Source organism: Diceros bicornis, chromosome 1 (assembly GCF_020826845.1).
Source record: "Diceros bicornis minor isolate mBicDic1 chromosome 1, mDicBic1.mat.cur, whole genome shotgun sequence".
Taxonomy (NCBI): Eukaryota; Metazoa; Chordata; class Mammalia; order Perissodactyla; family Rhinocerotidae; genus Diceros; species Diceros bicornis.
In genome coordinates, this window is record NC_080740.1 from 33,991,430 (window position 1) to 34,005,225 (window position 13,796).

The following is a 13,796-nucleotide window of genomic DNA, read 5'->3' on the forward strand; positions in this document are numbered from 1 at the left end:
GATTTTAAGAAAAATACACATAAGTGATGGGATTGTTGAGTGAAAACTATCAGGAAATAACTGTATAGGTACCATTTCCATTTCAAGGTTATTATAACAACCTGATTTTTTTTTTTTTTTGAAGTTTAATTTTGACCACCCTCCTGTCTATTTTCTGTCTTAGAGCCTGAGTGCTCTTTCTAAAACGTCTGAATCATGTCACTTATCTGCTTAAAAATCTTTCAGTGGCCTGTTACTACCTTTCAGGTGGAATCTCCTCTGCTTGACGTGGCTTTCAAGACGCTTTGTAATGTGGCCCCAGTTGTCTTGCTCTCCTCCCACCTATCTCAAGAACATGGTTCACTTATTTGCCCTTGATTTTGTTCAAGTTACGCTTGGGCATGTAAACCACCATCCCTCCCCCCTGTTAATTTCTGCTTGTTTTACTACTTCTTTTAGGAGCCATTCATTACTCTCCCGAAATCTCTTAGTAAACTCTTTCTGAGTGCTCTTATAAGACATTATCATATTTCTTATAATTTTCTTCTAATCAGAATCTCTTGTTAGATAGGAAGCTCATAGCTATCAGGAATTACATGTTAACTATCATGTCCCTAGTGCCTAATGATAACATGGAATATTAAATGCTTAATAAATAGTAGATGAATGAATGAGGGAATGAAAAGCAATTTGATTTTTATGATTTTAATTACGTTTTAGAGGAAGCTCGTGAAAGTGAGTGGGATGGTATCATTGCTTGCCATCAAGGTAAGCTGTCATGCTCCACCTGGAACTATCAGAGATCTACAATAGGTGCTTACTTTCTCAAGCCAAAAGAGCTGAAGAGAGATGACATAACTGCAACAGTAAGTCAGCTTGTTTGTATGGGCATTTTCTCCTATAAAACTGTCCTGTGGTCATCTTGTTATACTCAAGTTTATTAATGATGATATTGGTTGAAAGAACATAGTTTAACATTTTGAAATATAGTGTTAAGTTTTCCAATGTACAGAGAATTATTTTAGATTTAAGTTTTACTTAATCAGATGCAACGTATTTGGTTATTGTAATTTTCTAATTAATATAGTATACTGAGAATACCCTTTGAAAATGATTTGAGCATTTATCAATATACTTTCTCACCTGAATTATGTTGAGTATACAGTACTGGGTTCAAGGAGTGTGAATCTTAAGTCTTCTTCCTTTCTTTTCTTTTTTTCTTGATTTCTTTTGATGTAGGAGTAAGATTTAGCTAAATCTATAATGAGTTACAGATGTAGAAGTTATTTAAATTCTTTATTCTTGTTTTTTGATATTCGTGTCTTGTGAGGAGTGCCTTTTAGAGAAATTCTGGTTGAGTTCTGTCTAAGCATTTTTTATTTATTTATTTATTTATTTATTTATTTATTTATTTATTTATTTATTTTTTGTGAGGAAGATCAGCCCTGAGCTAACATCCATGCTAATCCTCCTCTTTTTGCTGAGTAATACTGGCTCTGAGCTAACATCTATTGCCAATCCTCCTCCTTTTTTTTTCCCCAAAGCCCCAGTAGATAGTTGTATGTCATAGTTGCACATGCTTCTAGTTTCTGTCTGTGGAATGCAGCCTCAGCATGGCCGGACAAACGGTGTGTCGGTGCGTGCCCGGGATCCGAACCGGGCCAACAGTAGCGGAGCATTCGCACTTAACCGCTAACGCTAAGCCATGGGGCCGGCCCTGTCTAAGCATTTTTGAAATACAACTTTTAAATGCCAGTGTTTACTTGTAAGTTCTTACTCCTTTTTTGAAATATTTTTGTTTTCTTTTGTTAATATGTAAATCTTCTTCTGTTGGGTTCAGATTTTAAGATACAAAGAAATGATATCAAATTTGGTTTGCAGAATTGTTGCCTCTGCTTTTTTTAAAACAATTTTATTGAGATATAATTCACTACTATAAAATTCTGTTGTTTAAAGTATACAGATCAGTGGCTTTTAGTATATTCATAGAGTTGTGTAAGCATCACCAAAATCTAATTAATCTAATTTTAGAACATTCTCAAAAAGGAACCTTGTACCCATTAGCAGTCATCCCCATTTTCTCACTTTCCCCTACTCCCATCTCCCTAACTTAGGCAACCATAATCTGCTTTTTATCTCTGTAGATTTGCCTATTCTAGGCATTACATATAAATGGGATCATAAAATATATGGTCTTTCTGAGTGGCTTCTTTTGGTTAGCGTAAGGTTCATCCGTGTTGTAGTTTGTATCAATACTTTATTCCTGAATAATATTCCATTTTGTGGATAAACCACATTTTGTTTAGCCATTGATCAGTTAATGGACATTTGTGGTGTTTCTGCTTTTTGACTGTTGTAAATTATGCTGGCATGAACATTTAGTGCACAAGTTTTTACGTGGACATATGTTTTTATATTCTCTGTGTTTATACCTAGGAGTGGAATTGTTAGGTCATAACCTAACTCTATGTTTAACATTTTTGAACAACTGCCAACCTGTTTTCCAAAGTGGCTGCACCATTTTGCATTCCCACCAGTAATGTATAAGAGTTCTAATTTCCATACATCCTAGCCAATACTTGTGATTGTTCTTTTGATTATAGCCATCCTAGTGGGTATGAAATAGTATCTCATTGTGGTTTTGATTTGCATTTCCCTGATGACTTAATGATGTTCAGCATCTTTTTATGTGCTTATTGGCTGTTTGTATACCTTTGGAGAAATGTCTATTCAAATCCTTTCCCCATTGTTTAATGAGGTTACTTTTCTTTTTATTATTGAGTTGTAATAACTCTTTATATATTCTGGATACAAGTCCCTTATCAGATATGTGATTTGCAGATAGTTCCTCCCATTCTGTGGGGTGTCATTTCATCTTGTCGGTATCATTTTCAGCATAAGAGTTTTTGATTTTGATGAAGTCCAGCCTATCTATTATTTTTTTTTGTATTGCTTGTGGTTTTTGAAAAATCATTTCCTAACCCAAGGAGATTTACTCCTGTGATTTCTTCTAAGAGTTTCATAGTTTTAGCCTTTATATTTAGGTCTATAATCCTTTTTGAATTAATTTTTGTGTATAGTGTGATGTAGGGGTCCAAGTTCATTCTTTCACATATGGATATCTAGTTGTCTCAACATCATTTGTTCAAAAGACTGTTCTTTCCCCACTGAATGGTCTTTACACCCTTGCCAAAAATCATTTGACATGAATGTGAGGGTTTATTTCTGGATTCTCAATTCTCTTCCATTGTTCTGTATGTCTGTCTTTATGCCAGTACCACACTGTCTTGATTTTGGTACTTTTGTAGTAAGTTTTGAAATTAGGAAGATTGAATCCTCCAAGTTTGTTCTTTTTTCAAGATTGTTTCGACTATTCTGGTGCCTTGCATTTCCATATGAATTTTAGGATCAGCTTGTCAGTTTCTGCAAAGAAGGCAGCTAGGATCTCGATGGGGATTTTGTTAATTCTGTAGATCAATTTGAGGAGTGTTACATTTTAATATTACTTCTGAAACATGAGCATAGGATATCTTTCCATTTATTTAGATCTTTAATTTCTATCAGCAATGATTTTGTAGTTGTCAGCGTACGTCTCATACTTGTTTGGTTAAATTTTTCCTGGTATTTTATTCTTTTCAGTGCTATTGTAAATGGAATTGTTTTCTTAATGTCATTTTGGATTGTTCAGTGCTAGTGTATCAAAATATAATTGATTTTGCATATTGATCTTGTGTCTTGTAACCTTGCTGAACTTATTGGTTCAAATAATTCAGTGGCTGCCTTTGCATTTGAAAATGCTTATTAAAAGTGTAACTCCACATTTGATCCTATTTTGTACAAATTTCTTGTAAGTATGTATGCTCTATTCTCCATAGTACAGAAATCCAGTCTTAAGCTTTTATACTATTTTCTAAACTGTAGAGATTCTATCTTAAGCTTCTTAAGCGTGCCTGTGTGGTTTTGAGTAACTGTTGTAGTAGTAGTGGTAATAATAATTACAGCTAACTTTGTTCCAGGCTCTCTGCCTAGCATGTGATGTTTTATATTATCCTCACAACAATCCTGTAGTATGGTCTATTATTAGCCTCTTTTTATAGACAATAGAACTGAGGCTTAATTTAATGAGTAACATGCCTAAGGTCAGTAAAGCCTAGTAAGTGGAAGAGCTGGAGTTTGAACTAGGACCACTCATTACAGAAACTGTGTTCTTAACTCACAGCGTATAGTGATGACTCACGGAACGTGTCTCGTGTTTATATGTAGTGATACTTAACTGGTGCTGAGTCACACGTCTGGCAAACTCAGCTACCTGGAACAAAGCCAGTAACCAATAAGTAATAAACAAAAGTATTTGTCAGAGAGCCCCTGCACTAAAGTACAATTTGTTACTCAAAGGTAACCCTGTCAGCTTATTCATTTTTGCTTTGCTTTTGCTGTATCGGTAATAGATTGAAATGAATAAATTAGAAAAGGAGATTGCCAAAAGCAGGCCCACTAACAACAATAAATCCTATTAAAATAAATGCAAGTTCTAAAAAGCACAGCAGGGCCATCAGGGCCTTTATTACTTGTAGGTTATAGCCTATTTTCTCCATTAGTTCTTGAGAGCATAACTATATGACATAGCATAAACATTTATGAGTTATTCGAAATGGATAAGATGATGTTTGTGTTGTATTTAGGAAGATAGAATGCTTTTTAAGATTAGTCCAGGGCCAGCCCCGGTGGCCTAGTGGTTAAGTTCAGTGCACTCTGCTTTGGCAGCCCAGGTTCAGTTCCCCGGCAAGGACCTACACCACTCATCTATCAGTGGCCATGGTGTGAGGGTGGCTCACATACAAAATAGAGGAGGATTGGCAGCAGAGTTAGCTCAGGGTGAATCTTCCTCAGAAAAAAAAAAAGTAGAAAAAAAAAGATTACTCCATAATTTCCCATATATATAAAATACATACGTTTTAAGAAATAAGCTATAATTATCTAGAAATATATATGTAAGTGAAACATACGTATGTGAATGCTATGTAAATATGTCTTGACTCGGACAGTGGTATATCAACTTTAAGCTACTTTGCACAGTTAAATAGCCTCTATTAAATATTTTCTTTTAGGTCTTAGAAGTCATCTATTTCTTTAAGTATAAATTCAGCACTCTTTTAAATTATCTCTTGGGTGGGTAACATCTGACTGACTTACAGTGGCAATCAGGGATTTCTCTGGCCATGACCCAATACATAGCCAGCCTCATGTTTTTAACATAGAAGAAAAGACATCTGCTTATAAACTAAATGTTTTCTATGCACTATCTTATGTATTCTCTTCCTAATATGTCATAATTAAAATATTTTGTTTTTCATTGGACATTGGCTTTTTCATTGGACATTCTAACTAATAGTATGTTTTCAGTTTTATATCAGCTGTAGAAGAAGTTACAAAAGTAAGGTAAAGGAAAAGGAAATTAGGCAATGGAATGCTTTGACTTGAGCAATGTTGTGAATAAATTAAAAATTGAAGGTCAGTTGGTATACAATTCTCCTGACTTTGTAAATTTAAATTCAGTTAACTTAGGTGTGTTTTGTTGTCTTGGATAATAATTTCTTCATGTTTCTTAGAGAATGGAGATAGAATCATGCAGGTATTTCTTATACACTTACATATAATTACGTTATGCTTAAGAAAATTAATAAAGCAATTCATTTGTCATGCTTTTTTAAAAAAAAATGAGATAATTAGTAGATAAAAAATAGTTTGGAAACCATCAAGTGCAATAAAAGTTGTTAGTTGTTTTCTATGTCATTTGTATTTAAATTTTTTTTTTCTCCTAAGGCAGTGGATATAACTTCTTGTGGAAACTTTGCTATAATTGGTCTCTCATCAGGAACTGTGGATGTATATAACATGCAGTCTGGTATACATCGAGGAAGTTTTGGCAAAGATCAAGGTATTGAATTTTTTTTCCTTATTTTTAAACAAATAATATAGCTAAATACAAACCTAATAACTTTTGCTGGCATTTATTAAATTCTTGAGTGCCAGGCATCTTGCCAAAGCTGTAGATGGGTTCTTACCAACCCAATATGGCGTATAGATACTGCCATTACATGTATTATAAACACAATGCTGAAATACTCAAAATGAATGAAGTCACGGATCTATTAGGGGAAAGTGGATATTATACAATTGAAATTTTTGTTTTCTTCTCCTTGCTTTAAGCAGAAAATTTTAACTGATTTTTGAAACTCCCTTTGTGGCCTCAAAGTGATGGATTTTGTTTTTACTCAAGCAATATAATAATCTTCATCCTACCCCTAAAATCCAGATTAATTTCAAGATTTTAGGGAATATAAATAGTGGGAACTTAGATGTTTAAATGAAGGAATCACTCTTTGTGTAGTGTTTAAAAGAGACAATGCCAATTCTGATAAATCTTTCCTTTTCACATATGCTTTAAAGCTCATGAAGGGTCTGTTAGAGGTGTTGCAGTGGATGGATTAAACCAGTTGACCATCACAGCTGGTAGTGAAAGATTACTCAAGTTCTGGAATTTTAAAAACAAAGTTTTAATCCATTCTGTGAGCCTCGAGTCATCTCCAAATATGATGCTGCTACATAGAGACAGGTAAAGTGTTTCTTTTAATGATAAAGGATTTTTTTCTTGATGTTTTTGGTAAAAGTTTTTAATTTAAGTAAAGACTTCAAGTGTTTTTTACTAATTCAAGTATATACTTTACCAAGTGGGAAAAATCAGACTTTGAATATAAAGGAACAGCATTTTGCTTAATTTCCCCAAAGGTATACTTGATTAACAAAATTAAAATGACTGTGAGATTTTAGTTCAAGGTGTTTTTGTTTGTTTTTTTATTAAAACTGATGCATTTATCTTGCTAGTGGCATTCTGGGACTTGCCTTGGATGACTTCTCCATTAGTGTTCTGGACATAGAAACTAGGAAGATTGTCAGAGAGTTTTCTGGACACCAGGGCCAAATAAATGACATGGTAAAGCAAATTTTAGATGTTTAAACAAAACTTGACTCATTTCTACGTCTATTTAGGTTAAAAATGTTCAAGTAATTGCAACTGTTATCCTTTAATAGCCTTAAACTCATCATATGAGATGTTCAAAATAAATGATTTGGAGATTAATTTTCAAAGAGGAGATTTTTAAGGAAAATTTACAATTACAGTAAGTTTAATATTTCTCAGGGAGTCATGCCATCAGATTAATATATAAATCCCAAAGTTCGTCTTTTTCTCTTAAACTCTAAACAAGGCCAAAATATACTTTGGAGAATGAATGATGCATTGAAACGCGAGTATATCATTTTTGACTTAATATTAAACTAGGCTGAGAGAACTCATTTCTGTTTTTCTACATGCATAGCTAATTAATAGTGGGAGACTCGGAATATCTTGGTACCTAGTTTAGTGTTATTTCTAGAGTTTATGTATCTTAAATCCGACAGAGTTTAATTAATAAAAATGTGTTTTAGCTTATTGTTATGTTCTTGTAGTGAGATATATGATATAGTAAGAAGTACTCTAGTTTAGAAAGTATATGTTTCATAAAAAAAGAACTTTTAAAATAAATTTGTTAGTTGAAGACTGTATATAAGTTTATATTGTCATTTTGCCTCAATTGCAGATACCTTGATTTACTTGAAAACAGAAAAAAATAAAATCCTATTTAGTGGCAATCCCAACATGTTTACTTATCGGTTCTCATGCTAAAAATCAGAATTTGCAATGTTTACCCATTTCCTTTAAAAAAAGGAAAAGAAAATGGTCAGGAAATTGTTTTCTGCAAATGGGAGATTGGCCGAACTACCCATCAACAGAATTTGTTGTGACAGCATCTATAGAAATGAGGGTGGGATGGAATAATTTTGATGAAATGGCATTTTCAAAACTGTCTGTCAGTGCCAAATAGCTCCTCCTATTTCTCTCCTTTTCAAACGTTACTTTCAACTTGTATGTCTGGAGTTTCTCCTACTCAGTAATAAATTACTTCTGTTCAGTTAAATCTCTGAGCATTTATAATGTGACTTTACCTATCAGGGCCATTTTTCGCATCCTTTATTATCTGCACTATCCTTCTGTAAATTGAGCTTTCTCTATACTTTAAGATTTGGGTTTCCGCAGTATCACGGCAGCCTGTTGAACAAATTACAGTTTACTTATCCCACTATCATTTGCAAATAGGTCATAATCCCTGTGGTGCGTTTAGACTCCTGGATGAACAATCTACTGCCATCATAAACCTTAAAGTTTTTCTTTTTGGGTCTTCTTTCACATCTGCCCTGATTTAAGCCTTACAACACTTACATACTGCAGGCAAGGAGAGCTATTATTTATCCATGTTTATTGATAGAAAAGATATAGTAACTTCTTTAAGGTAGCATAAGTAATTTATTATTTAAATGTATTTTGAAAATCTGATTATTGTGGTTTTAAATTATATTTGCGAAATAAAACATCATTAAGGAAGAAAAGGAGGTTTTTAACTGAAGCTACAAGTAAAAGTAGAAGGACTTCTTTTTTTTTTTTAATTTTATTTATTTATTTTTCCCCCAAAGCCCCAGCAGATAGTTGTATGTCATAGCTGCACATCCTTCTAGTTGCTGTATGTGGGACACGGCCTCAGCATGGCCGGAGAAGCAGTGCGTCCGTGCAAGCCCGGGATCCGAACCCGGGCCGCCAGCAGCAGAGCGCTCGCACTTAACCGCTAAGCCACGGCGCCGGCCCAGAAGGACTTCTTTAGTAACTTGAATATTTTAAGAGAATTTGCATTCTTGTCTTCAAAATCATTTTGGATCAATTCTTAGAAAGCCAGTCTAATATGTAGACTCTTTTCAAGGAAATGTAGCTTTTGTTGCTTTTACAGATACTTTATAACTGAAATTAGACTAACAAAATATTTCTAATTGAATGTTCTCAGAATAGCAATTTTATGTTAAAAACGCTTTGTAGTCAAACAGATTTGTTAGTTGTCTATATAGGAGTTTATGGAGTGAAAATTTAAAAATTGAGTGATACTGTTAACTTTTTATAGTAAAAAAAAGCCTAATCATATTTATCCAGATCAGTGGTGTTTGAGAAATATTTCCTTTTATATAAAATAATGTGGTCTAAATTTTACTCAGACTTTTTTTTTCATGAAGCCTGCATCATCTTTTCATTTCTTGCATTTTTTAAGCTGTTAAATATACACACATACATACATAAATGCGTACATATGTATATATACATACACGCACATACACACGTAATATATTTGTATGTGTTCTTTTTTTTTTTAATTTAAAGACTTTCAGTCCTGATGGTCGTTGGTTAATAAGCGCTTCAATGGATTGCTCTGTTAGAACTTGGGACCTTCCGTCTGGGTGGTGAGTTTATTTTTAAATCCCTAGCCTCTATCAGAAGATTCCTCAGTCATTGTCTTTACATGTGACTTTTACCTATAGTTAATGGATTATGTGCTTTTTTTTTTTTTTTTTTTTTATAATTTTAGTTATTTATTTTTTCCCTCAAAGCCCCAGTAGATAGTTGTCTGTCGTAGCTGCACATCCTTCTAGTTGCTGTATGTGGGACGTGGCCTCAGCATGGCCAGAGAAGCAGTGCCTCGGTGCACGCCCGGGATCCAAACCTGGGCCACCAGTAGCGGAGCGCACGCACTTAACCGCTAAGCCACGGGGCCGGCCCGGATTATGTGCTTTTTGAATGTGAATATATATTTGGAGATTTTTCTAACTTGATTATATTTTATCCTTGGAGTGTTTTTGATCTCTTAAACAGCAAGGAGTAGTGCCATAAAAGATAATAGTGAGGAAAATGCAATTTCTTGTAAGTTTTCTATTCCTGTAAAATTGAAATACAATATAGAATGAGTTTCATAAACCTTAAGAAAGCTCATTTGGCCTTTTTAATACTCCAAAATAGAGCTTAGACTTTAGGACTGCAAATTTTCCTTTTGAGTGGTTTTGTTGTTCATGTTGAATTTAGTTAAAAGGTCAGAAACCCTAACTTTCCTTTGTATATATTATATATTTTCTGTCTCTAACAAAATTCTTAAAAGAAGACATTTTAGATACGGAGTAATGAAAATGTGTCTTAAGATGTGAGTAAAACCCAGCTGTGTTCAGAAATATGTTTCATAGATTGAAACTTGCTACTAAAACAGCGCTTGAAGAGAAAATATTATCTAATTCTGTTAAATAATTTGAACAGTGGAGACCTACAGAGAGAGAGAGAGAGAGTGTGTGTGTGTGCGCGCGTGCACGCTTGTTAAAAACTATGTAGGTACAGATACAATTTAAAATTGTATCAGTTAACATAGAATTGTTTAGATTGAGTCTGAATGAAGGAGGAATGAGGGGAACAGTGAAGTGTCTAATTTAACAGGAACCATAAGGAAAGAGATGGGTGAGAAAAATGAGAAGGAAGATGATACTTTTTAATTCTCTGAAATATTCCTGAGTTGAGCTCTGTCCAATTCTACTTCATCTTCCTTTCTCGGGAATTAAATAAGCTCATACCTGAAAACAGTTTGACCTTTAGAAAGGGAAAACCCTGATGTCCTCATTTCCCTTCAAGTTTCATATAGGAAAGAGGCACAGCCAACGATCCAGCATACACACCTGATCTGGATTGTGCACTGCACAAAAGTGTAATGGCTCCAGCTCTAATAACTAGGGACTTTTGTCCACAGGTGTGTCTCTTTTTCACTTAAAATAGAGTAAAAATAGAGTAAAGCAGAATCTAATTAGTTGGCTGTGTCCTCCACCTTCAAAAAGTTCACCTGAAGTTGGTACTTCCATAATTTTTTTTTTAAAGGTGCCATTAGAAATATTGGTAGTTTCTTGCTTCTTGGACTTTTACTGTTTTCTAAAAATGAATGGTATAATTTGAATTACTTTCCAATAGGAAAGTTATATGAGTAATAGAGTTAAAATAATGCTCTTTTCATTTCCCTTTTTAGTTGTGTTAGTTCACATTACAAGGGAGAGAGAGGTTAATGTTCAGTAGTACTAAATTTGCAAAATATTTTTAAAACGTGGTAAGTTTATCTAGGGAACAGAAGAATGAGGATCTGAAAGTAGCATTCAAAGCCGCCAATCTTTGGCTCAGCATTGGCCTTCTTACTGAATTTCTTATTTTGGTAAAAAGTTGAACAGATTTAAATCTGATTGGTTTTCAACTCTAGTATCTTATGTTTAGGTGAATACTGAGGCAATTTTAAGTAAATACGGAGGCATGAAGTTGAGAGAAACACAAAAGCAAGAAATGAGTCAGATAGGGATTGTTAAAAGAAAATGTAATAATATCTACACTGATTGGACCAAAGTATATTTTTAATATACAAAAAAATAAGTACTTTTTTGGTTAAGATTTGAAATGGAGCAAATAAGAAAGCTTGAAAAGCCTTATCACACAACTGCTGCCTAATTGCAACTAAGCTGACATTTACCATGAGCTGCTAGATGCTTTATATGCTTTTGTTTTTCATCTTCCCTCATAGACAAATAGGTGTAAGTACTATTACTGTTATTAGTCCCATTTTACAAATGAGGAAATGGAGGCTCAGAGAGAACTTAAGTGATTTGCCCAAGGCAGCATAGTTTGTAAGTGACATTTTGCTGTAATAAACATAGGAAAAAGAAACAGATTTCCCAACAGTTGTGATAGCAGCCTGCCTTGCCCAGGTTGTGTCATATGTCCTAAGGATGAATTGATTTTCTTGATATAGAAGATAATAAGGAAGTGAGGATCAGTATTTTATCATATAACCATAGGTAACTGTTGGTTTTTGATTCTTTGTCTTTTTGAGAAGATAATTAGTATAGCAACCTTTGGAGATTCCTAGTTCTTTCTTCAGTAAGCAGTTTCATCATTTACATAGCGTGTTATATTTAAAGAATAAATATATTCATTACATATCCTGACAAGTGAAGTTGTCTATGAGTAAACCTTTGGGTGTGGTAACACACAGATGTGTCCTCTGGAATTGTGCATGTCAAAAACAAATTGCAGAGGTACTGTACTGTTTCCCATAGGGTTTTTTTAAAGTGCTGAAAACTTTCTTGTGTTTGTAGGATTCTCAGAGAAGCAGAGTTGAAATTTTTCATCCCTGAAATTACCTGTCATCCCCTATCACTACCACCTTTTATTTCTGGTTGTTTTTAATCTATTGAAAGTTCGCGTTAACCTCTCTTGGGAGTAAGAAAAATACAAAATTAAGTAGTTGTAATAGAATTTCGCATTTTTTCTGTCTCACTCCCCCAACCCCTGCTTTCTGAGCAGCATTACGTGAGAATAATTAGATTAGGATGTTGTTTTGCATTCTTCACTGAGGCAAAACCATCCCTTTGTTCTAGTCATCGAAGATTCCTATGTGAGACGATGCCATCACTTTGGAGATTAAACATCTAGACACTCTACATTTGTTCAGAGTAAAATCAGAAATGGCTTACTGAGTGTCACCTGTATATGCAGGGCTCTGTGCTTGAAAATCTGATCCCTTAGAATGGGAATTTTATTAATGTTCTCTCAGAGAAATTATAACTTACCTGGGACTTTTCATTTTGTGGGATTAGCAAGAGACCATATAGTAGTTAGGTCTATAATTAAGCCTGCAGACTTATGCTTTGTGAACTAATGTGCCAGTATAAAATGTGCTGTGTATATGGAAACCACCTTCCTCAATTTGATGCTTTTATATAATGGAAGGTCAGTTTACCCACACACAACAGCTGTGGAAATCAAGTTGCACAATGAATTTGACAAAATAATTATAGTATCAAGTAAAATAAGTTTGCTCAAGCAGCAGATTCTCTTTTTAACAGATAGATTCTAAATGTGTTAGGAAGTTTCATCCCTCACATACTTAAACTTTTATTGAACAAATATTGATCAAGATGAAGAAATGTTAAGAGCTGAAACTGCTGTGTTTAGGTTTAATCTTCATCTGTATTTGTTGGAATAATGTTTCTGCTCTGAGTTGTTTGAATTAAATGAATTAACATAACTAATTTAACAGTCTCTGGTATATAATAAGTGTTTAACAAATGTTTCCTTTTCCTCAACTCCTTTGATCCCCAAGAGAAGCCATTCTTGTGAGCTTCCAAAGTAAGTCTGAGCAGAAATCAAATAGGTTATTCACTTTTTCCCCCATAACAGAATTAAATAGCAGTCATTGTCCTGAGCACACTTGAGTGTGTGTTTCCTGTACTCCTAATTTTAGTCTTATCTTCCTGTCTTGCATTCATTATTTAAGGTTTACCTTGTTAATTGTTCTCTGAACAAATTGAGAGAGAGATTTTATCATGGACAAGTCACTTAATGTCTTCACTGGAGAGTCTTCATTTACATTTGAGCTGCTCAGAGTTTGTTCCGTGAATCACCAGTGTGGGCATCCCCTGAGTGTGTTTGTGCTATTGAGTATTGTTGTACCTGTAGTTTCAGTAGTGGTTTTACTGAGTTTTTAGTGATTAAGAGTGCAGATTGCTTCTTGGGTGACAATCCTGGCTCGGTTACTTTCTACCTTGAGCAAGTTTTGAAATCTTACTGGGCCTCAGTTTTCTGATCTGTATAATAAGGACAGATCTGCCTCATAGGGTTGTGAGGATTAAATTAGTAGACTTAAGTGCTCAAGATACTTCCTAGCATGGAGCACTAAAAAAATGTTAACTGCTGTTATTTTTTTCTTGAAATAATTTGCTTTATTTAATGTAGATTCTGAATTCCAGTCATTTTGCTGTGCCTTCCCACCGATAATTTATTGGCTTCAGTGAATAAAGTAGTTTTTAAAATAGCCATGATTAAA

The 13,796-nt window shown here is 34.1% G+C and overlaps 1 protein-coding gene across 1 annotated transcript in view; it reads left to right on the top strand.

Annotated features, from left to right (window-relative positions):
- Nucleotides 1-13,796, top strand: part of WDR36 (WD repeat domain 36) — a 41,196-nt gene that overhangs the window by 15,211 nt on the left and 12,189 nt on the right. Inside the window, exons 12-16 of the mRNA XM_058538370.1 lie at nucleotides 700-845; nucleotides 5,803-5,917; nucleotides 6,430-6,595; nucleotides 6,865-6,973; nucleotides 9,281-9,360. Of these exons, the coding sequence (XP_058394353.1) occupies nucleotides 700-845; nucleotides 5,803-5,917; nucleotides 6,430-6,595; nucleotides 6,865-6,973; nucleotides 9,281-9,360 (616 nt within the window). The remainder of the gene's footprint in view (nucleotides 1-699; nucleotides 846-5,802; nucleotides 5,918-6,429; nucleotides 6,596-6,864; nucleotides 6,974-9,280; nucleotides 9,361-13,796) is intronic.